We start from the raw sequence: 27,554 nt of genomic DNA, 5'->3' as shown, positions 1-27,554 counted from the left end.
TTTCCCACAACAATCTTATAAGAAAACTCATGTTATGAAAGCTTAATTATAGAGCCAGGATTTGAACCCAGGCATCCATATTTTGATCGAAAACACCCTTGAATTGCTTTTGAGCCGTTCTTCTTTTAAGGTAAAACGCTGCTAGTACTTGATAAATCTAATCTCAGCCAGAAATCGTAGGGTAGCAATGTTGTGTTTCAAGGAAAAGGAAGAACAAAGGATTGGGCCCTTTTTGGAGGTAACCACTGGGAGGAGTCAGAAAAAAGTTAATTTGCTGTACGTTTTGTCATTAAATAAAAATTAGTGTGATCCACTTTATAGAATAGAAACATCGTGTAAAAGTTTTCAGTGATTTGAACTTCTGGCTATGTATAAGAACTTAGCAAATTTTAATAAATATGTATGTGTACATTAAAAGAAACTATTATATGTTTATAAAACTTGAATCATTTTAAAATAGACACGTGAGGTCTCCATGTGAACATGCGACTCAGCAAAATAGGAGAGGAAAAGAATACTGTGATCATCTTCAGTCTGTGGATTTATCTTCTAGCTCTTACATTGACAGTATAGCAGGCAGGAGGAGTACTTTGTCTTATGATACCTTAGTAATCTGCTTCTGTGCTATTTCTTAGTTAAGTTATCAAACAAAACTCTTCATCCTTTTCTATTAGTGTCCTTTACATAAAATGGAAACAAAAACACTAATCTACAAACTTTAAAAAGTTATTAAAATAATAAAAATCTTCTAACCCCTTTACTTTCTCCTTTTCCCATTACCCATTTCAGAGATTAAGAAGTTTTTGACATCCACATACTAATAAGTGGCATTTTTTCCTGGCCCAGTACTATTAATCAAAACTCCAGGAATGAATTAGGGAACCCTCTGATTGCATCCAATCATATTTAAAGTTCAGCTTTCATGTATTAACACTTTTTTCTCTTTGAATGACCAGCTGTCTAAGGATTGAGGTAAAAGGTGATTCAAGGTTCCTATCTCACTTGTTTCTACTTGCCACCAAAAGTATATTAAATTGTAATTGGAAATATAATACTGGTTTTGTGATATCATTGAAGTTTTGTTTTGAAATATTGTAATATTTTAAATTTAGCCATAAACCAAGTTTTTATGAGTAACATTGAGAACCATTGGATTTACTAAATTAATGCCGTGTGAAATTCTGTATAGTTAGTCTGGGAATAAGGTTTCCTGATCAATTAAATATTTTGATCAATAGATAGTTAATATATGCCACGGGATATATTATTCCTCAATTTGATTTCGTTCTGCCCACTCAAAGTTTTCTAAAGTTGTATCTGTCTGATGCCTGTTTTCCTAGTTGATAGATTCCATTTATTCCTTATGGTTGTATAAACTCAATATGGTTTTAAAAATCTATAGCCACGATATCCTGAAAGTCCACAAGATGGGGTTATTACTCAATGAAAGAGGAATACTCTGTTAGTGATCACAGAAGACTTAAATTTAAACATCCTGGTGGTAGTGGAAGAACTAAAGAAATTTGTTACGTAAAATTACTTAGTTTTTACTGTAATTACTCAGTTTAAAAAAAGTGTTACCAAGTTCCTATGTCAGCAACAAAAAAAGGTGAAAGATTAAGCCAAAAAAGTCACCATGTAGGAGGTCTTGAGACTATTTTCAGACTTCTTAACTGCAGTCCCAAAGAAGGGAAATCTAAAAGAATGATCAAGAGCACTCATGGTGCTTTTACCAAAAAAGGCACTTGAGAAGATAACTGCTTACCCTATGCTTTCCTAATTTCTTATCTCTAAAAATATCAAAACAAATTGAATAGTCTTGTATCATTTGTCCATAATGAAAACATTAAAAGACAGTTTTTCTTTTTTAAAAATTTTTTTATAAATTTATTTATTTTTAGTTTTCAACAGTCACTTCCATAAGCTTTTGAGTTTTAAATTTTTTCCTGCTCCCTTCCTTCTCCCCTCCCCAAGATGGCGTGTAATCTGATATAGGTTCTACATATACATATAGTAAACATTTTCACATTAGTCATGTTGTAAAGAAGAATTAGGACCAATGAGAGGAACCATGAGAAAAAAGAAACAAAACAACAACCAAAGAGCAAATAGTGTGCTTCAATCTGCATTCAGACTCCATAGTTCTTTCCCAGGATGTAGATAGCATTCTTCTTCATGAGTCTTTTGGAGTTGTCTTAGATCTTTGCATTGCTGAGAAGAGCCAAGTCTGTGAAAATTAGTCATTGAGCAGCGTGGCTGTTACTGTGTACAATGTTCTGGTTCTGCTCACTTCAGTCAGTGTTAGTTCATATAAGTCTTTCCAGGTTTTTCTGAAGTCTGCTTGTACATCATTTCTTATAGCACAATAGTATTCCATTAACATTTATATACCATAACTTGTTCAGCCATTCCGCAATTGATGGGCATCCTCTCAATTTCCAATTCTTTGCCACCATAGAAAGAGTTGCTATAAATATTTTTGTTAAATGTGGTTCCTTTTCCCATTTTTATGATCTCCTTGGGATACAGACCAAGAAGTGGTATTGCTGGGTCAAAGGGTATGCGCAGTTTTGTAGCCCTTTGGGCATAGTTCCAAATTGCTCTCCAGAATGGTTGGATCAGTTCACAACTCCACCAATAATACATTAGTGTTCCATTTTTCCCACATCTTCTCCAACATTTATCATTTTCTTGTTTTGTCATGTTAGTAAAAGGCAGTTTTTCCACAGGTGTTTTTCTATAGTACACCATTTCTTTGCTATCATAATTACTGAGAGATAAGAAAATATAATAGCGCACTGGGTTTATTATTTTTTTAAAAAGGTATTTGATTTGGAATAGGGAAAAATATAGGCTTAAAAGCTCTTGGACGATGTTTATGAGAGAAGAGAATAATCACAATACTGATAATAAAATTTTCAACATTTAGAGTATTGGAGTCCTTGGATAAATAATGGACTAAGGCTCAAAAATACCAGCCTGTTAAAAAATATACTTCTTTGTCTAATTGCCAAAGTCAAAAAGGCACTTAAAAATGCTAAAAGAGTAAAGAAAAGAGGGAAGATTTAAAAGGTCAAGTCCAGACTAGAGATTAGGCTAAACAAAAAAGAATCTGAGAATGCTTTGTAAGAGACTACAGCTAATAAATAGTTAATTAGGTACAGCAAAGGGAGGAACCGGCTAGAAAATCAGTGAGACTACTTGATGATCACAGTGCAGAGTGTGACTTGAAGACAACACATACTGAGCGTAATTTAATCCCCACATTCAGATTTTGTAGTTCCCCACAGATACCATCAGTTAAAAATGTGATAATCATTGCATGGCAATCATTCAAAAATGACTATTAAAAGAATATTTTGGTTGAATAAACCAGTTTTAGCATAGTGAGTTGTCTTCTCAAAGCAAAAGATACTTGTACATTTTCTTGACTAACATAGATGTTATAATCATTAGTATATATGTGCTTGATTTTTCTTCCATAAAAAATATTCTTTCATTGTCCTTTTTTTTTCACTTTTAGGAAGATGGGAAATAGAAGATTTGAAAGAAAATAGAGTGCCTGGTGACAGAGGACTAGTTTTGAAATCACAAGCAAAGCATCATGCAATATCAGCTCTACTAGCAAAACCATTTATTTTTGCAGATAAACCTTTGATAGTTCAGTAAGTTTTATGGCTTCTTTCTCAGAACTTCTAATTTGTGAATTTGAAATACTTAATAGATATATTTAGATTTTAGGTAAGAGTACTAACTTTCCTTGGCAAATTTGCCTGCCTTAGAGAAATTCACTATCCTGTTGAGTGTGAAACCAATTAGGTATGAAATAGCTGATATATTAATTTGTTATACATTTAAATATGTTTAATTCTTTACAGCAAAGTAATGCTACCTAAATTTGCTGCATAAAAATTGCTGTGTAAAATTTGTTGTTTGAAAATAACATGAATTATATTGTGATATGTTTTCCTCACAATAGTCCTGTGAGGCAGACGTTATAAAGGATGTTATCCCCATTTTAAGGGCAAAGAAATTGAAGCTTAGTTGTTAAATGAAAAGTTCACACAACAAATTAGTGTCAGAGCACTTCTTGAACATGCTGATTCTAAATTCCAGGGCTCTGTCCACTATCCAGGGATCATGCTTTATTTTTGGTTAAAATGCTAGCTTAGGTTCTTGTGTTCTTAAGATAGCAGTCAAATTGAATGATGACTTATTGTTTGCCAGTCAACTATTAGTGAAGATTTGAAGGCTGTATAAAAGAATTATTACCAAAAAAAAACTGCTTTAAATACTAGTCTTTTTAATTTAACTGCAACTTTCAGTGTCTTGATCAAAAATTAACAGTTATAGATAGAAATTTTTATCTTCACTTATGGACTTTAGCAGTTTGACAGAAATAAAAACATCAAGCAAACATTAAACTTTAAACTGGTTACAACACTACATATTCTCTTCTGATCATTACTAATTTTGCATGTTTTTATTCTGTTGTGACCCATCTATGTATGCATGTAAGTCTATACCATGTTCATTTATAGACAGGCTTTAAAAGAATACAGTTGGAGCAGCTAGGTGGTGCAGTGGATAGAGCACTAGCCCTGGATTCAGGAGGACCTGAGTTCAAATTCCGCCTCAGACACATAACACTTACGAGCTGTGTGACCCTGGGCAAGTCACTTAACCCCATTGCCTAGCCAAAAAAAAAAGAATACAGTTGTGAGTTGAAAACAGTTTAGCTTATCATTAAGATTTTATTATATTGCAAATTCAGTTTCTTTTCTCTCATCTTCAGTCTCAAGGTTACTCCTACCACCATATTTAGAATTTGATAGGCTTCTAGGAGTTATGCTTTCTACAACAAAATTTACGTAACAGAGTTGAAAGAAAAGCAACAAAAATTTGCAAACATTCATAGTTTTTTTTTCCCAGTTCATCAATGAAAGGCTAAGGGATGAGATAATGAAATTAGCATTCATAATTATCTTAACACAAATCAGTGTCTGACAAGCAAGCAAATTCCAGCTAACAATACTAGATGTAAAAGTTGGAAGGTCATGTCTCTGAGAAGAGTTGATTTAAGGGAGATAATGAATATTTGTTTTGTCTTTTCCATTGAAGAGATCATTAAATAAGTCAAATGGGCTTAATTGGCTTCAAGACATTTTAATGTATACCAGAGGGTAGTAAGAGGTTATCTATAAGAAAGCCATTGATTTATATACCAACTTTTTTTTATTAATTTATTTTGAATTATCAACTATCACTTCCGTAAGCTTTTGAGTTTTAAATTTTTCTCCCCCTCCCTCCTCACCTCTCTCCCCAAGATGGCACGTAATCTGATATAGGCTATACATACACATTCCTATTAAACATATTTTCACATTAGTGATTTTGTAAATAAGAATTAGAACCGATAGGAGGAACCACCAGAAAGAGGAAACAAAACACAACAGAAGAAAAAAAAATGACAAATAGTATGCTTCAATCTGTATTCAAACTCCATAGTTCTTTCTTCTTTGTGGATAGCATTTTCCATCATGAGGCCTTTGGAGATGTCTTAGATCCTTGTATTACTGAGAAGGGTTAAGTTTATCATTATTAGTTATCGTACAACATGGCTGTTATTGTGTATAACGTTCTCCTGGTTCTGCTCACTGCATGCAACAGACCATATAAGTCTTTCCAGGTTTTTCTGAAGTCAGCCTCTTCATCATTTCTTATAGCACAATAGTGTTCCATTCCATTCATGTACCACAGCTTGCTCAGCCATTCCCCAGTTGGTGGGCATCCTCTCAATTTCCAATTCACAAAAAGAGCTGCTGTAAATATTTTTGTCCATGTGGGTCCTACTAACTTTTCTTTAAAGGAATTATTATTGCACAGATATTTTAATTTAAACCTAATCATTTTAAAGGCTGTTTTCAATCTAATCTTATATTAATCTATGTGCTGCCAGGGGTGGGGAACCTGTGGCCTCAAGGTTACAGGAGGCCGCAGGTTCCCCACCCGTCAGACACTAGCATGTACAAAAATGAAACAAAATTCCTGCCTTCAAGGAACTTACATTTGAGTGGAAGAATGTAACATGTAAGGATATAAAATACACTCATGATTACTTGAGAGGGAAGAGAGCACAATTAGTGGACTCAAGAAGGGCCACCTGTAGTAGGGGGCATATAAGCCAAGCCTTGAAGGACACCAGGGTGTCCTAAGAGGTGAAGGTAAACATGCCTGACAGCCTTTGTGAAAGCGTGGAGAAAGGAGATAGAGTGCTAACTTTGAGGAAGCTCCAGTAGGCCAATTTAGCTTGAAGAAGTAAAGGGAAAGTATAGTGAACTTGCAAAGCTAAACTGAAGCCAGATTGTGAAGGTCTTTAATGCTGAGCTGGGGATGCGGAAGGGTGGCAGACTGAAGATTCCTGATAGGGACGTAACATGGTCAGATTATTTTACCCATATTGCTAGGAACTTCATTTAGATGCTGCTCTCTAACTATGGCTTATTGTTGCCTTGTTGTTTTACAGTCATTTTTTAGTCAGACTCTCCACGACCCTATTTGGGATTTTCTTGGCAAAGATACTGGAGTGATTTGCCATTTTCTTCTCCAGCTCATTTTAGAGATGTGGAAAATGAGGCACGCAGGGTTAAGTGACTTGCCTGAGGACTTATTTACTCTTTTAATCAGGAGGGAACATAACTGCCAGAGGCACACACAATAGCGGAAGATTCATGAGAAGAATCTCGTTCTAATTTAGCTTTGCCCTAAATCTGGGTATGTAAAGATTGTGAAACACACTCAAAAAGGTTACTAAAGAAAGTTATAAAGTCTCTTTTCATAGAAGTGTTTAACTGAATAATCATCATCTATAGGTTTAGGTTAACTGGAAGACAGGTAATCTAGATGATCTGAATTCTGGAGATTCTACTAAATATTTTGTTGCTGAGATAAAAAGCAAACTATCATGAAGAAAAGTCTGTGGTCTTGTCTCTTTTGAAGTATGAATTTTAGTTTCATTGATATTTGAAATTCTGTCTCGAAGCTTTATTGGAGCATATTGTGGACATACAACATTTTCTCAATTAAAATTTTATATTTTTCAGGTGTTCTTGAAGATTCTTCTGTATTTTGCATGAGAGAGAATTTACAACTTTTGTTTTTGTGCTTCAGGGCTTCAAATTGTATTTTGGCAGGAAATATTGAAACTCATTTGCTGTAGAGATTGTAGGAGTTACATTGAGGTCATTTACTGACATGTAGGGTTCTTTACTTGACTTCAGATTGATAAATAGGAATAAAGTAGGCATTCTAATGATTTCTTCTTTTTCACTTATGCAGATATGAAGTAAATTTTCAAAATGGTATGGATTGTGGTGGTGCATACATTAAGCTTCTAACAGACAATGATTATTTGAATCTGGTATGATCTTTTAGTATTGATACACATTTTTAAAGACTTTATTTGGTAAACTATGAACAAATGTTAAAATTAAGGGTAATTGAAATAACTTCTGAAATGTATTTTAAAAAAATCTAATAAGACTTCCTAAAACTGAACATAACTAAAAGCTTTTATTCTTTTGTTAGTTATGTTACTTGGTAGTAACAACTTCATTAAAATTTTACTGTAATTGTAAATTATAAAACATGATTAAAATACTATGGGTAGTAAAATAAATTTACGTATAATTTCAAAATAAGATTCACAAGTTCAGAAAAAATAATATAACACAAGTTAAGTTGAAGCATTCTGTTTATATTATTAAGAGAAAAGTTAAGAGAAAGGATGTAGAGAATTGTAACTGTGGAAAACACTTTGATTAAATGGTCTATTGTTCAGTCTATTTGAGAGGAGGGATAATGTAACATATAGTTTGGTACAATTTTCTGTAGTAGAGTTTCTTAACCTGGGATCTATAAGCTTGTTTTAAAATCCTTTTTATAACTGTTTCAGTATTTTATGCATTTGAAAAAACATTATTCTGAGAATGGGTCCCATAGGTTGATTAGCTTCACTGTGGGGGAGTACAGGGCAACTCTGTAACACAAAAGAGGTAAAGAAGCCTAGCTCTGTGAAATGTGGCTTAATACAGTATATCAAATAGGAGTCCTGGAGCAACTGTTTGTATTAGCATTCACAGTTGGTCAAAGTCACTTGAAGATACAATCCCAGTGGGAGGGGAAATGATTGGGACTAGGAAGCTAGTGTGTGTGGTTTCTTTGGCCCTTCTGTGTCTATAAGAGTAAAATTTTTGCTGTTTTTTCCCTTTTGTGTGTTAAAAGAAAAATGAAATTAGTCCTTTAGGTATAAAATTATTCTCTTCCATAGAAACTTTAATATATCAAATTATTAATATAATTTTCATACTTAAGTACTTTAAGTCTTATGATAAGAAGTGACATTCCATATCTGATAGCTGACCTTTGAGTCAGGAAGATCTAAGTTTAAAGTCCCCTTATGCATACTGCGCAAGTCATTTCACCTTTCAATGTTCCAGGCAACTCTTCACAACTATAGGTTGGGGACTAGGTGCCCATCTGTATTGGTAGAGGGGATCCCTTACAGTGTTGCCTACACCAGTGAAATCACAGATTCAGTTTAAAAAAAAAAAGCCAGATAATAAGGTGAAATGAAGCATGTAAAATGTTGACTGATATATGGTAACTTCAGATTCTTCCTCAGTGCCTTCAGATTACAGAGGTAGCATAGGATAGACATTTGCAAAATGTCATTGTTCTGTCTTGTAGTTCAGTGCTCTTTCTGTTGCTGCCTCCTACATTAAAATTGTTTTAATTTAGTCTATTACTGTTCAGAATATTATTCTTTTCAAGTAATTTTTCATGTATTGAGAATAATTTTCTTATATAAAATGTATCTTAAGGGATGAACTTTGTATAGATTGAGTAGAGAATAGGAGTTCATTAAATATTTTTTAATCCCATATTTAATATTAAGACATCTCTCCCCTCTCCCCTCCCTCTCTCTCCTTTTGCAGGAAAATTTCTTTGATAAAACACCCTATACCATTATGTTTGGACCAGATAAGTGTGGAGAAGAGCATAAACTTCATTTTATCTTTAGATATAAACATCCTAAAACTGAAGTTTTTGAAGAGAAGCATGCTAAAATTCCAAATGTAGACTTGAAAAAATTTTTTTCTGATAAGAAGACACATCTCTATACACTTGGTATGTCCTTTTAATTTCATTTAAAGTAATTATTTAATAGACCAGGTTAGAGGGGGCAGCTTGGTGGTGCAGTGGATAGAGTACGGACCCTGGATTCAGGAGGACCTGAGTTCAAATCCAGCCTCAAACACATAGCACTTATTAGCTGGGCAAGTCACTTAACCCCATTGCCTGGGACCACCCCCCAAAAAAAATAGACCAGGTTAGAAATGGAACTGTTTTGCCAAATATTTAAATCAGATTTTTATTATCTGTCAAAATTGTGCTTTTGTATCCTCTTACATTGTTCTGAAGTTGATTACGGCTACTGAGAGTTACAAAAAAAAGATTATTCTTAAAACTTTTTTATTCAGAATTGTTTTGAGAAAACAAAACTAGTTCTATGTTAAGAAGATTATAGGATTTATTTAGTGAATTCCTATCACTTTTTAAGTAGGAGAATACTAGTATAACCATTGCCTTAATATTGTTTTTATATTATGCCTTCTTGTTTTGGTCTTGGTAGTTTTAAGTTAAATTTAGAACCTAAAGCTATTTTCAGAATCTAAGTTGTGGTAGGAAGGAAAGTGTTTTCCAGCAGATAATTGTTAGTTGTACTTTTCTTCAAGAGGGAACGGAAATACAGCATTACTGAATACTTTTGTTGCTAATGAAAAGATGCCATGAATCTCAATCTATGTTGAGTGTGTTTATGTGTGTGTGTGTATTTATATATGTGTATAAATATGATGACATAAATTTCCTTATTCTGACTGTCCTTTAAAGATTTTATAGGAAATGGCTAGGCTGAGGTAGTAACTCCCTTTGTCAGTTTTATGTTGTTTGTGTAAGAGGACACAAATAAATTTAAACTACTAAAAGCTTAAAACCACACTAAGACTTTTGGGACACTTTTTATTACATAGTTTAGTATTTAGTTTAACCACCAGGAGGCATGATTGGTCGTGTCTGACCCTTTTCATTGGTGGGTTCCTCCATTTCTATATATGGCAACTCATTTCTTTAAGGTTTTGGTGTATATGTGGATTTATTTAATTAGATTTGTGTCTCATAGTACATTCTCTCCATTAGAAAGCAATACTGTTGGGGCCGCTAGGTGGCACAGTGGATAGACTACTGGCCCTGGAGTCAGAAGGACCTGAGTTCAAATCTAGCCCGAGACACTTGATACTAGCTGTGTGACCCTGGGCAGGCCACTTAATCTCAATTGCCTCCCCTCGCCCTGCAAAAAAAGCAATACCATCTTCCTTTCCCTGCTTTAAATAAAAATTCAGTTAATCACCCATTCATGGTTTTAACTATATACAATTCTTTACTCATAATCATCGATGAGAAAAGAATAAAAATCTCGTATGTTAAAATAACGACTATGTGGCCCGTGTATCCATATGTGATTCCTTGTAGCCCAGCCCTTTTAGTAGAAAGTATGTTTTTAAACTCTAAGAAACAAAATTTGGGTCCCTGTGCCTAACCTGCTTCCACAGGGGAAGCTTGGAGATCTATTTTTCTATTCAAGGCCAATTTTCTTGGAGAATTGGTGTTCAGTCGTTTGGAGGGGACTCATAACATAGGATATTCTGATTGGTGGTCTCTGTTTTCTTCAAAGGCAGCCACCAACAATCTGATTTATACATAAATTCTGCCTCCAGCTTGTCCTTTTTCTCACGGCTGCCAGCTTTGCTTAGGTACCACCTTCATCATCTTTTATCTAGGGGCTTAGTCTCAAAACATAAAAATATCTGCTGGGCCTTCATGCTCACAGCTTCCTTCTTGCCTGTGGCCATTTTGTCTCTGTCTCCCTTTCTGTTCTTAACCAAATTCACCTGCTGGTGATTGCCAAGGTCATTTTTGCACCATTCCAATTTTGACTCCTCTGTTTTTTGGATCTTTCCTTATCATCTTGGTAGTTGAAGCTTTGTGGGAATGCTTACCTTTTACTTTCTTCTAAGCTTTATGTGTGGGACAGACATGAGACATGGGGTTTATCAACTAGGGGAAGAGGTTAGAAGTGTAGACCTTCATCTATATTAGGTAATAGAAACTTGGCCCCCCCCCCCTTTTTTTAAGGTAATAGTCTTCACTGTGTTCTGTCTTAAAATAGATGTTTGTTTCACTTTTCTTGCCCCTTTCTTTGCATTTGAAATCCTTAGGTTCTTTCTTTCAAATATAGGAAACAACCCTGAAAAAAAGAACCTAGATGAACGATATTGAAGGTATTAGGGATGCAAATGCAACACCATTCTCAAAGCAGAAAGGATGATAGTGGCTTACACCTTTCCTTTTTTTTTTTTTTTTTTGGAAAGGCAATTGGGGTTAAGTGACTTGCCCAGGGTCACACAGCTAGTAAGTGTCAAGTACCTGAGGCCAGATGTGAACTCAGGTCTTCCTGACTCCAAGGCCAGAGTTCTATCCACTGTGCCACCTAGCTGCCCTGCCCCTTTCCATTTTTGCTGACCCTTTTGAATGTGTGTTCTGACCTTTAATCTCTTGAGTACTATTCTGTGTGCTGCTGTAGAGTGGCTGGTTGGTTTGCTTGGGCAGGGGGAGAGTATCCAGGAAGTTACTGATAATCAAACAGAGTTTTCTTAAATTTTCCTTCCTTGATAGAGGAAAGAATCATCATATGTATGAATATATTAAAAATACATTATACATATAGAATGAGTTTATTTATCTCAGAATTATTACAAAGAAATACTAAAACCTGTTCTCTACCTGAAGAAAATAATGAGAAACAACAAATAGATTACAAAATAGAAAATTAAGTTTTACTTGATGAATAAGAGAAAGTTGAAGCTAGAAGAAAACTCAGACTTTCACTTATAAATCCTATTATCCTGTGAACTTGAGGGCAACATCTAAATGATCTGAAGCAAATGCTTCCAATTTCAGCCCATTTTTCCTAGTCTTTTTCTTTCAGAACCATCTATGGAAGAAGGATTGGTTTTGTAAAACTGAAAATTGATTTTAATTCTATTTTGCTAAGTTAAGCTAGATTTAATATTTCCTTTTATGGTTCCTTCTCCTCATAAACTTTACCCATGACCTGCATTCGAGAGAAACCTGCCTAAAGGTTGAGCTTTTGTCTTGTAAGTGTTGTTCAGTCATGTCTGATTCTTTGTGACCCTGTGGACCATACTGTCCATGGGATTGTCTTGGTAGGGATACTAGAACGGTTTGCCATTTGCTTCTCCAGTTGATTTAAGGCTGAGTAACTTGCCCAGGGTCACACAGTTAGTCAATATCTGTCCTGTAGTTACTTCCACCATTGTAATCCCACTCATCACTCATCTTCTGGAGAAACTTGGTTAACCTATCTCCAGAAGACTGCTCCCATTGCCTGGAATCCTTTGTCATGTGACTGTGTCTTGGTTGTGCTTAAAGGGGTTTCAGAAGGGAAGGGCCAAATGATGTAATCTCAGTTCTGACTGTGTCATCAGTAGCCAATCAGATTGCTCAAGATTTTCTCTGTCATCTTGCTAATTCTTATAAAAGAACCTGTCAGTACTCATTCAGGGTCCTCATCTGTAAAATGGGTATAACATGTGCCTCTGAGGGTTGTTATAAGGATCAAATGAGAGATTTGTAAAGCACTTAATACAATGCCTGAAATATAGTAGGTACCATATAAATGCTGTTATTATTGTTGTTATCTTTGTTGTTATTATTAGCCAAAATTATTTTAATTTGAACTTATTGTAAACTACAGACTCAGAATGTTAGAGCTAGAGGCCTTAGAGACCATCTAGTGAAAGACATTTGTTTTACAGATGAGATAGCTCTTTAAATTTGCCCCTTTGCCCCGCATAACCTCTTCACATTTATAAAACTAGCAGGATTTTTTAGGCCTGTTAGAATAATTACCATGGTAATATCTTTGTGTATGTATATATGTTATATATATATATATATATATATATAAATTTTTTTTTTAATCTAACCTGAGGGATAAAAACATCATTGTTGGAAGAAGGAGCCTTAGCTAACAGTGGGGCTATTACCATCCAACTACTCTGCATAATGATAGGTACTTTGTTAAATTTTACTTTTGGGAAATGCATAGTGATTCCTGATGCTGATAAGGTTGTACTATAGATGACAGCATTGTGAAATAGTTTTTCTCCATAGCTTTGAGGAACTATAATATGGGGAAATTATATTTAATAATTGGTACTTGTTCATTTGAAAAGAAAAGTCATTAATGATCATTATAAAATGCCTTCATTTCAATGGCTCTTTTCATTCTTTTTTCACCTTTCTTGTAGACAGCTGGTCTTAAATTCTGCTCACTGCCGCTGTTTAGAAATAACACAGAACTAGGCAAATACTTATCATTTTCTTTAAGCTATTCCAAAGATTTTTTTTAATTCTTTTTTTTTTTGTGAGGCAATTGGGGTTAAGTGACTTGCCCAGAATCACACAGCTAGTGAATTTTTATGTGTCTGAGGCTGGATTTGAACTCAGGTCCTTCTGACTCCAGAGCCAGTGCTCTATAGTATTTCATACCCGTGGCTCCCGACCTGTGCAAAAAGGCAGAGGCAGAGAGAGAGAGAGAGAAAGATATAGAGGTACCTAATTATAGCTCTTTGGATTTCAAAGTATTTAATTTTGACGATTGTTATTGGCATTTGCATTGTAGTAACTGTATGTTATTTTCTTGGTGCTGCTTAGTTCACTTTGCATCAGTTCACATCAGTCTTTGCATACTTTTTTATATTCATCATATTTATTATTTCTTATGACAGCAATATTCTGTTATATTGAGGTACCATAATTTGGTCATTATCTACTTTGTTTCTAGTTCTTCTTCTACAACAAAAAGTTCTTTTTTGCCGTTGACTTTCTTGTGCAGTGGAATCCCTGAGTCAAAGGGTGCGGACATTTTAGTCATTTTTTTGCATTGCTTTCCGGAATGGTTGAACCAATAATGCATTGTCTGTCTCTGACCCCTGCAGTATTGACTTTTGTCATCTTTGCCTATTTGCTTAGTATTAGGTAAAACCTTGGAGTTATTTTGATTTACATTTTTGTTATTATTTGTGGTTTGAAGAATTCTTTCATGTGGTTGTTAATAATTTGTAATACTTTCCTTGGGTACCGTGTTTTCATATGCTTTGACCACTTACCTATTGGGGAAATAAGTTTTGACCTTCTATTCTGTTCTCTCTATATCTTGCCCTTATCAGAGACAGTCATACCAAGTTTTTTTTTCCCAGCTAACTGCTTCCCTTCTTATCTTACTTGTATTAATTTTATTCATGCAAACGCTTTTCAGTTTCAGCTTACATTTAATTTGGATAATTTGGTATTACTGTGAAAATAACAAATGATTTTTTTTGGAGACAATTGGGGTTAAGTGACTTGCCCAGAATCACACAGCTAGTAAGGAGGCCAGATTTGAACTTGGGTTCTCCTGACTCCAGTGCTCTGTCCACTGTGCTACCTAACTGCCCTACAACAAATGATTATAAAGTATTTGGCAAGCGTTACATTTTTTAAAACATGTTTTAAAATGATACCTAAGTGATAGGTTGTTATTCTAGTCTACCCTATGTACATTTTTTTCATTATTAGGTAAAGAAAGTATCCTATGTCATAGTTCAGTGGTTTGCAATAGTTACCAGCCTAGGGTACTGAATACTTGTCTAGAGTATGGAGATTATCTGGTAATAACTACTTCCTATTGAAATTTTTACTTGCATGTGAATGGTAACCTTGAAGGTTCTTTTCCTTTCATTGTGATTAGGGAGTACAAGAAAATTTACTGAGAAAGCCAAAATGGCATGGGGACTGAATAAGTTCGGTAACCTGGTCTAGAACATAGTGTGGGCTTATTTGAATTCCAAATCATTATGATTCCCTTTCTTCAAAATACCAGTGACTCAGCTTCTTCTAGCTGAGAGAGAGTCAAATGTGTAGTGAGTTGTATGCATTTGGTATTTCAATTTCATGTTTACCTAACCATTACCAAATTATAACTTTTTCCATTTGGCTTGCAATCAGTTTTCTTTTGAAAGATTGTCATTATAATGTTGCCAAACAAACTAACATATGTGTTTAAATTGGACTTTAGTGATGAACCCAGATAATACATTTGAAGTGTATATTGACCAAGTGGTTGTAAATCAGGGAAGTCTTTTAGAGGATGTGGACCCTCCAATCAACCCTCCTAAAGAAATTGAAGATCCTAATGACAAAAAACCTGATGATTGGGATGATAGACTAGAAATCCCCGATGATATTTCTGTTAAACCAGAAGATTGGTAAGTAAGATACTGTTTTTTAAAATGCAATTACGTTTGCATTTGTAACTTGCACATATTAGGTACACAATAAATAATTACTAAATCAATGAATCACTGAATGAGATGTTGTACTTTTTCACTTTTCTACCTTTATGAATTTTATATCATTTTTAAACATTAAAAGTTTTTTTTGGAAGAAACCACTGTAATGAAAATGTTCCTATGCATTTCTCTCCCTTCTTAAAATGGAATGTGATGAACATTATTTAACCTTATCATTATGTCTCAGAATCGTCATTATGGTTTTAATATAGAAATCCCCAGAAGAACTACTGAAGTGTTTGGAGCTAACTGCAGAACAGCTAGTTTCTAAGCAGCCCTTATTAAATTGGCTTTCTGATGTATTGTGAAAAGTCAGCCTATAGCTGTTTTGTACTTAGGGACCCTCAGGGGAAGAGCTATTACATTTATAGTTTTGAGTTAAGTCCCTAAAACAAAAATCATGATATATAAGGTAATGATGTCCTTGCACTGTGCATTTCTCAAGCATCTAGTGGGAGTATTAGTTTGACCTTTGTGTTCTACTGGGTACTTGGTGATATGATAAATTTCATTTCCAAAAAGTAGGGACTTCTATTATCCCATTTCTTCAAACGATAAAACACTAAGTATTACATTCTTCCATTATCATTCTCAATCTATGTAGATAAAACTTCTCAGTCTCTATATAGGTGCTAAATAATATAAAATAGAAACGGTGGGCACTTGTTTGTCAGGAATTTAGTTGCAAAATTAGAGTATGTGGATAAGGAAAAGAAATACTTTCCAAACTTGAGATAAACACTTAGCTTTTGCCTGAGTTATGTTGAAATTCATGTTGTTGGCTTTTTGAACTATGCTACTAATTAGTTAGAATCCAACTTGCGTCTAGTTTCCCAAGCTGGAGACACACTGTTTTCACAGAATTAGCAATAGAGAGTACTGGGATTCAGTTGATACAGCAATTAACCGTAAGGCATTCAAAGAATAATGCTGTGTTAAAGCTGAAGAATTTAGAGAATAGCTAATACAATCCATTTATTTTAACAAGGGAATTGAGACCCAAGGAAATTCAGTAAGTTGTTATAGAATAAAACCTAGATCTCTCGATTTTTAGCCCTAGACATACTCAGCTACACCATGTTGTCACTTGTGTTAAGTTTGGGGGTTGCATCAAGGGAATACTTATTTGTGACAGTACCTTCTATTTCGAATACATGGGGTACAGGTAAAGTGTTTTCCACATAGCAAGAACAACCTACTGCTTTTTTATAAAGAAAAATAAGGGGAGAACACTGTAAATATGCCAATAAAAAAAGTAGGAGTTAAAAAAAATTAACTAAGAGAATCATGTATACATACCAGTTTTACTTTCATATGTTATACCAACTATTTTGTGAATATCAGGTTTACTTTACCTAGGGAGCAGAGTGGTATTTTATCAAAGTAGTTCTGATCATTTGAAGTTTTGATCATCCTAATGGTATCTTTTCCAAAATGATCAATCAAGAAAGATAATATCGACCATTGTAGACTATTGTAAATATTGTAATTTATTTATTTATTTTTTAAATTAAGTAATGAAGAGAACTAATTCTCTAATCTTACCTACCACCACCAAAAATCCCAAACCTGCAAGAAAAGCTTTCCAACAACTAGAACTGTCACAAAGTGGAATGGGCTACCTTGTGAGATAATACTTAAATCTCTCACTGGACTGGAAGCTATGATGCTGTAGAGGGGATTACTCTGCTGCTTAGATGATCTCAACAACCCTGTGAGCTGTAATGCATATGAATATGTACTACTATAATGTTATTCAAAATTATTTTTAAAAATGTTTCCATTGGTTACAGCCATTAGGTTTTCCAGAGCTTAAGGTGAAAATACTTAGAGGTTGTTCTTTTAAAGTACTTTTGAGTGTATTTATTTAACATTTATTTACTTTTTTAAATTACATTAGTGTTAATAGTATGTATAATATAGCCACTAAAAGATTTTTATGAAAATTGAATTAAACAGTGGCAGCACTTTGGATTTATAGTAATATGAAGTGATTCTCTATTTAAAGGGATGAAAGTCAGCCGGCCCAAATAGCAGATCCTGATGCTTTTAAACCTGAGGGCTGGCTTGATGATGAACTAGAATATATTGAAGATCCTAATGCTGAAAAACCTCCAGACTGGTAAGGATCCTTGAACTCTGGATGTACATTTAAGGTCTTTTTCTCCCCCTTTTTTTTTTTTTTTGGTATCAAATATTTTACTTAACCTAGAGGAAAACAAGTGAAGACTACTTTTTGCCACTTTTTGATGTATTCATATCTACAGGAATGAAGACATGGATGGCAAATGGGAAGCCCCTCTTATTCCTAACCCAGCATGTAAAATTGGATGTGGGCAATGGCAGCATCCCATGATTGACAATCCAAAATACAGAGGAAAGTGGGAACCTCCAATGATTGATAACCCCAACTATCAGGTAATATTCACTTGTTCCAGATTATCGAATAAGCATTTTTGTGATCTATCCTGATAGATAGTTTTGATTTTTTTAAGTCCACGTTGACTTCATATTAAAATATTTCATAACTACTTTATTAGAACACAATTGTTATAATTCCTACTAAAATGTTAAAACCTCAGTATAATTTTCCATTATTAATTTAATTAATTTTGGAGACTTTTTTTTTAGAAAAAGAATATTTTATTGTGATTTTTGTGTTTAGTTAGCTATAATGCTTCATGCAGAAATATACAAATTAGCGCTAAGTAAAAGTATGTAAGAAGTCAGGCAGCATAGTATATAGTTGGAAGAAGACTGGACTGATTCAGAAGAACTGGTTTAAGTTCAAGCTCTATCCCTGAGTGAAAATAATGACTTTGGAATCCAGATTTGGATTTGGATCATGATCTAGTTTAGTTGTAACCTGTGTAACCATGGGCAAGTCACTTCACCACTTTGGACCTCAACTTCCTCCTCTGTCAAATGAGGAGTTTAAAGCTAGATGGTTTCTGTGGTCTCTTCCAATGATAAATAATATGATACCACCCTGCTTACTAGCTTTATAATCTTGGGAGTCATTTAACTGCACTGAGGCTCAAATTACTGTTTTAGCACTCCATTGGACTGTGGCTGAGGGCCATATGAGATAATGGAGGTAAAAACTCTGTGATCTGTAAAATATCATATCAGCGTGTTATTATTTTATGTTACAGTATTATAAGTAGAGAGAGCCAAATTTAATTATTAAGAACACATGTTTTAGGGGTTATCAAAGAGCAAAATCAGTTTTTAATATGATTTAACATGTTAATAAGTTTTCATCAAATAATTATATTTTATTCTCTTACCAGTTATACCCTGCCCACTTTTCCTTCTTAATTTTTGTAGCTGATAATACAAATGCTTATTTTTTGTTAGTAACATAAGGGACCAACATAACTGCTTTTTGAATATACTTAGCTTTTAATGTCCTAGCTTTTCTGTTTCTTTTCCTTCAGAATAATAAATTGTATATTAATTTTTATTTAAAATTTTGATGTTTTTATAACTGTCAATTTTTGTATTGTTACACATTATTACTTTTTTATATTTCTATTTTGCTGATAGTTTGACAATCTATATAAATAGACAAACATTTTCTGAGTAATTTTTTATTCGTTAACAAATTGGGCCACTTCTATAAACATCTTCCTTAGAATAGCCATATAAAATAATACATAAAATTTCTTCAACTGCATATACTTCAAAATGTGAGCAGTTTTATCATTGTGAATATTACTCTACATCTGTCCAGACTATAGCTCTTCCACATTATAATTCACTTTTTTTATCTATTGCTATGGCCTAGTGACTACTTCGAATTTTTAGAATAAAATTTACTTTAAGCAAATATTTTATATGTAAATGGCTGGGTACATGGTACTTGCCTAAAACATTGTCTTAAAATAGGTTTATTTGCTGTGTATTTTAGATTTTGTATGGTATCTTTTACATGAAGCTCAAGGTGTTGTGCAGATAACTTAAACTGCCTATAATACTCCCAAAGAGTATTGTTATTAGATAAATTGTTATTACAAAATAGGACAAAATAAGGACAAGTTGTCTGACTAATAAAATAATTGAATCCAGCAAACTTACCAAGTTAGGTAAAATAATTGATGTGTGCTTTGCACAGAGTTGAGAGCTCTAGTCCTAACTCTAGTCCAGACCACGAGCAAATTGCTTGATTTATGGACCTCTAGTTTTCACATCTTTAAAATGAAGGGTTTGGTTTTGTGCTAAGTTTTCTTTCAGCTCCAGAATTCTGAGTTTCTGTACCTTTTTTCTTTTTTCAAGTTGTATGAATGAATAAATGAATGAATAAAGCATTTATTAAGCACATACTAAGTGGGAATCACTTTGCTAAACCTAAATTTAGGGATTCTTATAGAACACTAAGGCTCTGTTCTCAAGGAGCTTACGTTCTAATGGAGGAAACAACATACATATGAAACAAGGTTTCAACTGCAAGTCATTTGGCAAGGTCCCATGGTCCTTAGGGTACAGCAGCAAAGCAGATGCCTCTTCTTTAATTGGACTGTTTCCATTAGTGTCTGAGGGTAGATGGTGGTCAGGGTGGTGATGGTGGTGACTTGACTTGCCTTACACATGCTAACTCTTGTCTCTCTTCAGCAACTTTGTTGTTTAGCTAACATAATTAATTTGGTTAAGTCAACATTTCTTTTTCTGAGTTGTATAAAATCATATTATCTATTATGTATTATATTGTATCTATATTATCTATTCTCTATCGTATATATCTATTGATATCTAAATCTTACCTCCTTTTGGTTTTGTTTTTTTTACCCAGGGAGAATGGACCCCTCGAAAAATTCCAAATCCAGATTATTATGAGGATAGAAATCCATTTCTTCTGAGTTCTTTCAGTGCTCTAGGCTTAGAACTGTGGTCTATGACATCTGATATCTACTTTGATAATTTTATCATCTGTTCAGATAAGGAAATAGCAGATCGTTGGGCTGAAGATAGTTGGATGGTGAAAAAATTGGTAGCAAGGGCTAATGAGGTATAGTATTGACTATAATATTAATAATAATAGTTATATAATTATGTGTGATATAATTCCATACTGAATTTTTAATGATGAAATGATTTATGAAAAAATTTCATTTTAAAAGGTAAGTAAAACTATAACTACTAAAGCTTTGATATAACTTACTTTGGGTGTGAAATATTTAATTTGTCTTTTGTGATACTACATTTTAAATAGATGTCCTTAAGTTTGTTTATGTAGTTAAAAATAGTATCTTTTTCAATTGAGATTTTAACACCTTTTTTTTCTATTTGGAAAAATGAAATTTCTAATCATTATAGACATTTCTCACTTCACAGAATTAAAGTACTGTTACTCTTTGTATAAACACTAACAAGTACTATAGATGTTAACATTTTTTTCATTTTAGTTATCTTTTATTCAAAGTGGATATAATAATTTAAAATCTTAAATGTAGATCTGACTGTGCCACCTCCCTGTTCGTTGTGTTCCAATGGCTTCCTTTTACTTCCAAGATCAAATATAAAGTCTTCTATTGGTATTTATATCTCTTTATGACCTGGTGCCTTCTTACCTTTCCATTCTTCTTATACCTTACTTCCCTCCACGTATTATGTGATCAGCCTACCTACCGTTCTTTGAATAGCTCACTCTCCCATTTCTGTACAGGCTGTTCTCCATGCATGGAATGCTTTAATTCTCCTCCCCCCCTTTTCCTAATGCCCATTTTTCCTGGATTCCTTCAAGATTAAGCTCAAATCCCACCTTCTGCAGGAGGCCTTTCTTAGTTTTCCCAGTGGTTTTGCAGTGGCCATGGCGGACATTTGGAAAAAAGACTGTTTTAGAGATAGTTATGTTTTTGTGCTAACTAAGATATCTATATATATCTGTCTATATATGTATATCTTGTAGAGGGCAGGGAAATAGAGAAATTCTTTTCCGTTAAATAATATAAATCTTTTAGGAATTTGAGGAAGAGATCATTTTGGCTGGGAAGCCCTAAGTTTGAAGAGTCTAAGGAAACGTTAAAGAGGCAGCAGGATCTAAACCGAACATTTAAGGATATATGTAATGATATGGAGAGTCAGTGTCATGTGACTAGTTAGTAACAGCTAGAACTAGAACAGAGGATTCCTCACTGCAACAGAGCTCATCCATTGTTTTACCTTACTTGGTAGGTAAATGTATATTCTTTGGCAGCTGGAAGATAAATAAGGCTGGAGCAGAGGGTTTTGGTAAGAGAATAAAAGGTTAAGTTTAGCCTAAATTATACAAAACCTTGAAAACCAGTGTTTTCGGCTGGCCAAATGCTAGCTAGTTCTTCAATAGTTTATGTTCAGCATTAGAATAACATGAGACACTTTGTAGGTCACTCAACAGTTACGAAAAGGAGAATTATTTCTCCATAGCAGGAGGAAGAGATTCAACAAAGATAGACTTTCAGAATACCATGAGTTGATTTACCTCATCAAAGTTCCACTGCCTCTGAATTGCTCATCAAAGTCTGACAGCCAAGCATAAAGGACCGTTTGAGCTCGTTGTCGCAGTTTTGTACTCAGATGGCCACATTAAATTAGTGTATATTCAGGTACTTCAATACAAAAGTGGGCATATAGTATATTCCAGGCCAATGTGAAAGCTGGTTAAGTGTCATACATCTACGTGATGGAGTGTCATGTCTTAGGAACAGAGAGAAGGCCAGTTTGGCTAAATTTCAGAGTGCAGGAAGAGAGGTGAAGAGTAATGCTTATCAAAGCTGAAAAGATAGATTGAGACAAAGTTGTGTAGGGCTTTAAAAGCTAAATAGGATTTTGTTTTAATCCTAGAAGCAATAGGAAGCCACTGGATTGATTAAATGGAAGAGTCATACTTAAGGAAAATTTGAGGTAAGGAAGAGGCTGTTGCCATAACCTAGGACTTAAACTACGACAGTAGCTAGGTGAATGGTGATAAGAGATCAGATGCAAGTGATGTTGTAAAGGTCAAAATAACAGGATTTTGGCAGTTGATTGGTTATATGGGGTGAGGGAAAGTAAGGAGTCCAAGGATGTCAGTATTACAGGCCTATGAGACTAGAGCCTTCCAGTGATGGTGGTGGTGATGTGATGTCTTCTGTTGGTACCTTTGACAGAAGTAGGGAAATTTAAAGGGGGGGGGGGTGAGGGTTTTTGGGGAGAGAAGGAGTTTAATTTTAGATACGTTGAGTTTAAGATATCTCCTAGATAACCAGAACAGAATAAAAACAAAACAATAGGGCATTCAATTGAGGTAGCTATTCAAGGGCAGTTGGTGATCAGGGATTAAAGTTGGGGAGAGACAAATTCAGACATATACAATACATATATACATATGCACACATATATGTTTGTGAGTTGTCAGCATAGAGATGATAGGTAAACCCATGGGAGCTGGTGAAGTAACAAGAGAAAGAGTGCAAGGGAAAAGAGAAAAGGACCTACCAAGGACAGAGTTTTGGGGAACACCAACTGGAGCATATATTGAGCCATCAAAGGAGACTTCAAGAGTATTCAAACATGTAGAAAAACCATGAGAGAATAGTGCCACAAAAAATTCATAGAGAAGGAAAGTGTCTAGGAGAGAAAGGGTAGTCAGATGCAGCACATAGGTTGAGAAAGATGAGGACTGAGATTAGATTTGGCAACTAAGTGATTATGATAACTTTAGAGAGCAATTTCATCTGAATGATAAGGTTAGAAGCCAGATTCCAAAGGGTTGAGGTGAGGAAGTGGAGGCAGTGACAGTTTTTTCAAGGAATTTGGCTTAGAAAAGGAAGAGAGCTGTAGGACAGTAGTTTGAGGAGGATAGTGGAGTAGAGTTTAGTGAAAGTGCTCTTTTTTTTTTTTTTTTTTTAAAGGATAGGCGAGACAGGTACATCTGCAGGTGGTAGGGAAAGAACCAGTAGATGGATTTTGAAGTTGAGAAAGTGGGATAAACAAGGGTCTAAAAAACATGTATACTTAGAACATTGCATTTTTACAGTGGAAATCAATACCAAATTGGAGTAAGAATAAAAACAAGAAAATATGGCATACAATTAAGGAAGAACTGCAATTTAATGAAACTAGAAATGTCAAGGAAATGGTAACAGGGGAAAACCTTCCATTGGCATAGACTATCATCATTTTTTAAGGAAGTTTTATACATTTAGTTGAATTTCCACAGCCAGGAATCGAAGAGTGTAGAAAATGCCTCTGAAAACATTAAGTCTACTTTGGTGAGGTAACAGAGCCAAGACCACTCTTTAATGTTGCAGTCCTAAGAATGTTGGTGCACGATGCATGAGAAAGTAGAAATAACACTAAAGAAAACAAAAGTAGGAAAAACAAACACTAACCCAAACCTGTAAGAGGTCTTAATAGAGGTTATACAGTTTTCAGGATATCTGAAAAGAGGGAGGATACAAAGCTCTTGGGGAAAGTCAAGTTAATTGTAGAATTTCTTAGAAGAAAAATACCATTAGAATGAAACATACAGTTATTGTGTAGCATAACGTTAGGGCCAGGTTCTTTGAAATGGCAAAGTAAATTATTCATATATATATATATATATATATATATATACACACACACACATAGATGTGTGTGTGTGTGTGTGTGTGTGTGTGTGTGTGTATCTTTATATGAATAAGGCTGGAGCAGAGGGTTTTGGTAAGAGAATAAAAGGTTAAGTTTAGCCTAAATTATACACAGCCTTGAAAACCTATGAATAAGGAATAGCAGTGGTCTAGGATTTCCCTAAATTTAAAATCCTCCTGTCTCCAATGTAAATTCAAATTATTTTTTGTGGTAGGCTAAAACTAGGATTTCCCTCTTTATTGGCTCTTATATGATTTCAAATGTTTTAAAATATCTTACCAAACATTAGTGTTTCTAGTTCTTAAAAAATTTCAAATACAAGTATTAATATGTGCTTCCTACTAACTCTCTTTTGTAGCACATTTTGAAACAAAACAAAAATCAAATCCCTTAATACAGCTCTACATAGTCTGTCAAAACAAATTCCCATTTTAGTTGTGTGCAAAAAATACATATCTTTTTCTACATTTTAAAGCTATATGTTTCATCTTCATTCTTTTGGACTTGTTTATGATTTCAGAGTTCTAGAGCATTTTAGAGTTGTTTTCTGTGTAATGTTATTATAAATTGTTCTCAATATTCTGCTCAGCTCACTCTGCATCATTTTGTAAAGGTTTCCTCATTTTCCTCTGAAATTGTCCATTTCATCATTTCTTATGGAATAGTAATATTACATTACATTCATATACCACAGTATACTTAGTCATTCCCAAATAGGAGAACATTTCATTAGTTTCCAATTTGGGGCTGCTGTGATATTAGTTGCTAAAAATATTTTTGTACATAAAGACCTTTTCTCTCTTTCTTTGATTTTTTGGGGGGAATCAGCCTTAGTATTGGTATAGGTGGGTGAAAGGCTATGCAGAATTTGATATCTTTCTGGGCAAAGTTCCAAATTCCTTTCCAAGAATGACTTTACTGATCCATAGTTCCCCCAACAGTGCACCAGTTTACTTGTTTTTTCACAGCTCCTCCATTTGCCATTTTGTTCTTATATCATCTGATAGTTGTGAGATAGAATCTCAGAGTTGTTTTAATTTGCATTTCTCTATTTGCTTAGATTTCTTCTCCTGAAAACTGCCTGCCTTTTCATATCCTTTCACCATTTATTTAATGGGGAATGGATCATAGGCTTATTAATTTGAATCAGTTCCTTATGTATGTCTTGTAAATGAGACCTATATTAGAGGAACTTGTTGCAAAGATTTTTTCTTAATTACCTGTTTCCCTTCTGATGTTTATTACTTTAGATTAGTTTGTGTAAAAACTTTAAAATTTTACATAACTAAAATTGTCCATTTCTATGGTCTTATCGCTTATTTAGTCAATAATTCTTTCCCTATCCATAGATCCAAAAAGTAATTTCTTTCTTGCTCCTCTAATTTGTTTATGACTTTTTCTATATATTTAGAACTTACCTGGTCATATTGTGTGAAATGTTGGTCTAAACCTAATTTCTGCCAGACTTCTGTCCAGTTTTCTTACCAGTTTTTGGTGAAATAATGAGCTGTTCCCCTAGTAACTGGGGATTCTTTCGGTTATCAAACATATGCTGCTGTGCTTGTTTGCTTCTGTATGCTGTGTACCTAATTCGATCTGATCTGATCTCTCTCTGCTTCTCTTTTTAAAATTGATTTTAAAAATGATTTTAATGATTACTGCGTTGTAGCATAGTTTGAAATCTGGTACTGAGAGATCCTTTTCATTCTTATTTTTTTCATCATTACTCTTGATATGCTTGATCTTTTGTTCTGCCATATGAATTTTATTATTTTTTCTAGTTCTGGAGATATTCATTTGGTAATTCAATTGATATAGCTTTGAATAAGTTAATTAATTTAGGTAGGATTGTCATTTTCATTTTAGTAGTTTGACCTAACCTTGAGCAGTTAATGTTTCTCTGGTTATTTTGGTCTGTCTTTATTTCTGCAGAGAGTTATATTCATAGTTATATTCATAATATTCCCTGGATGAATCTTGGTAGATACTCTCCTCATATATTTCCTAGTTTCTGTAGTTACTTTGCGCTTCTCTCTTTAGCTCTTAGCTCTTCTTTTTTTTTTTTTTTTTTTGGCTAGGCAATGGGGTTAAGTGATTTGCCCAGGGTCACATAGCTAGTAGGTGTTAAGTGTCTGAGGCTGGATTTGAATTCAGGTTCCCCTGACTCCAGGGCTGACGCTCTATCTGTTGTGCCACCTAGCTACCCCTTTTTAGCTCTTCTTGCTGGGTTTTATTGGTTATATATGGGAATATTGATGATTCATGTGGATTTATCTTACATTCTGTAACTTGGGTGAAGTGATTAATTATTTTAATTTGTTAGTTTATTCTTTAAGGTCCTTTAAGTATATACTATCATAGTGGCTGCAGAAGGTGATAATTTTGTTTTCTCTTTCGATATACTTATTTCCTTAATTTCTTTGTCTTATTGTTATACCTTGTTGAGTAGTAGTGGTGATAATGGATATCTGTACTTTACCCCTGATCTTATTGGAAAGGCCTCTTACTTTTTTCCATTACATATGATATACTTTTTGCTATGTTAATGGATTTATTCCTATGATTTCTAGATAGAAATGAATTTTATTTTGTCAAAAACCTTTTTTAGAATCTATTAATAGGGGTTTTATTATTTTTAACATGGTTTATTATGTTTATAGTCTTCCTTCTATTGATCTAACCAGTGTTTCTACTTCTGCAGAGATTTTTTCTACTATTAAATTATGTTAAATTATATCAAAATAATATTAAAATTTATTGTATTAAAACTTTTGTTATAGATTCAAAAATTTTCTTAATAAGTATATTGTGATAGAATAAAACACTCTTTTGCTCATATATTCTTTTACCTAGCTGCCTTGGTAAAATTGAGTGTCTTTATTTTACAAGAAAGAATTTTGAAATATGACAGTTTTTTTCTTTTCTTTTTTTTCCATTGTAGCCTGGTGTATTCACTCAGTTGCTGACTGCTGCTGAAGAGCGGTGGTGGCTTTGGATCATTTATGCCTTGACAGCAGGGTTGCCTTTAGTATTGATTACTTTATTTTGCTGGCCAAGAAAGGTAATGGAACAGGATTTCTTTTCTCAGTTGTTTTTTTTTTTTCAGTGTTTAGGAGTTTCTGTTGGCTGACCAAGTGACTCGTTTAAGTAGTAAACTAAACTTTCTGAAAGATTTTAATAATACTTCATTATTGGTGTGACACACTAATTGTAAGTTGTAGTCAAATTATGTTATGTTAACCACCACAGAAAAAAGATGAAGATGCAGAGTACAAAAAAACTGATATACATAAGCCACAAACAAAGGGGGCACTAGAACAAGAAGTGAAAGAGGAGAAGGCAACCCTAGAGAACACTACAGACCTGGAAGAGGAAAAAGAAAATCAAGACGATGGTGAAATTGAAAAAGGTATGATGGTAGTGATT

General features: G+C 34.0%; 1 protein-coding gene across 1 annotated transcript in view; it reads left to right on the top strand.

Annotated features, from left to right (window-relative positions):
- CLGN (calmegin) overlaps positions 1-27,554 on the top strand; it is a 74,447-nt gene that overhangs the window by 31,748 nt on the left and 15,145 nt on the right. The window contains exons 5-13 of the mRNA XM_027866880.1: positions 3,524-3,665; positions 7,339-7,420; positions 8,997-9,189; positions 15,263-15,452; positions 17,545-17,658; positions 17,804-17,954; positions 20,329-20,544; positions 27,070-27,189; positions 27,378-27,537. Of these exons, the coding sequence (XP_027722681.1) occupies positions 3,524-3,665; positions 7,339-7,420; positions 8,997-9,189; positions 15,263-15,452; positions 17,545-17,658; positions 17,804-17,954; positions 20,329-20,544; positions 27,070-27,189; positions 27,378-27,537 (1,368 nt within the window). The remainder of the gene's footprint in view (positions 1-3,523; positions 3,666-7,338; positions 7,421-8,996; positions 9,190-15,262; positions 15,453-17,544; positions 17,659-17,803; positions 17,955-20,328; positions 20,545-27,069; positions 27,190-27,377; positions 27,538-27,554) is intronic.

The sequence above is a fragment of the Vombatus ursinus genome, unplaced genomic scaffold, assembly GCF_900497805.2.
Source record: "Vombatus ursinus unplaced genomic scaffold, bare-nosed wombat genome assembly UNPS02014784.1, whole genome shotgun sequence".
Taxonomy (NCBI): Eukaryota; Metazoa; Chordata; class Mammalia; order Diprotodontia; family Vombatidae; genus Vombatus; species Vombatus ursinus.
The sequence above is the reverse complement of the archived record's forward strand: the minus strand, read 5'-3'. Positions and strand labels throughout refer to the sequence as shown.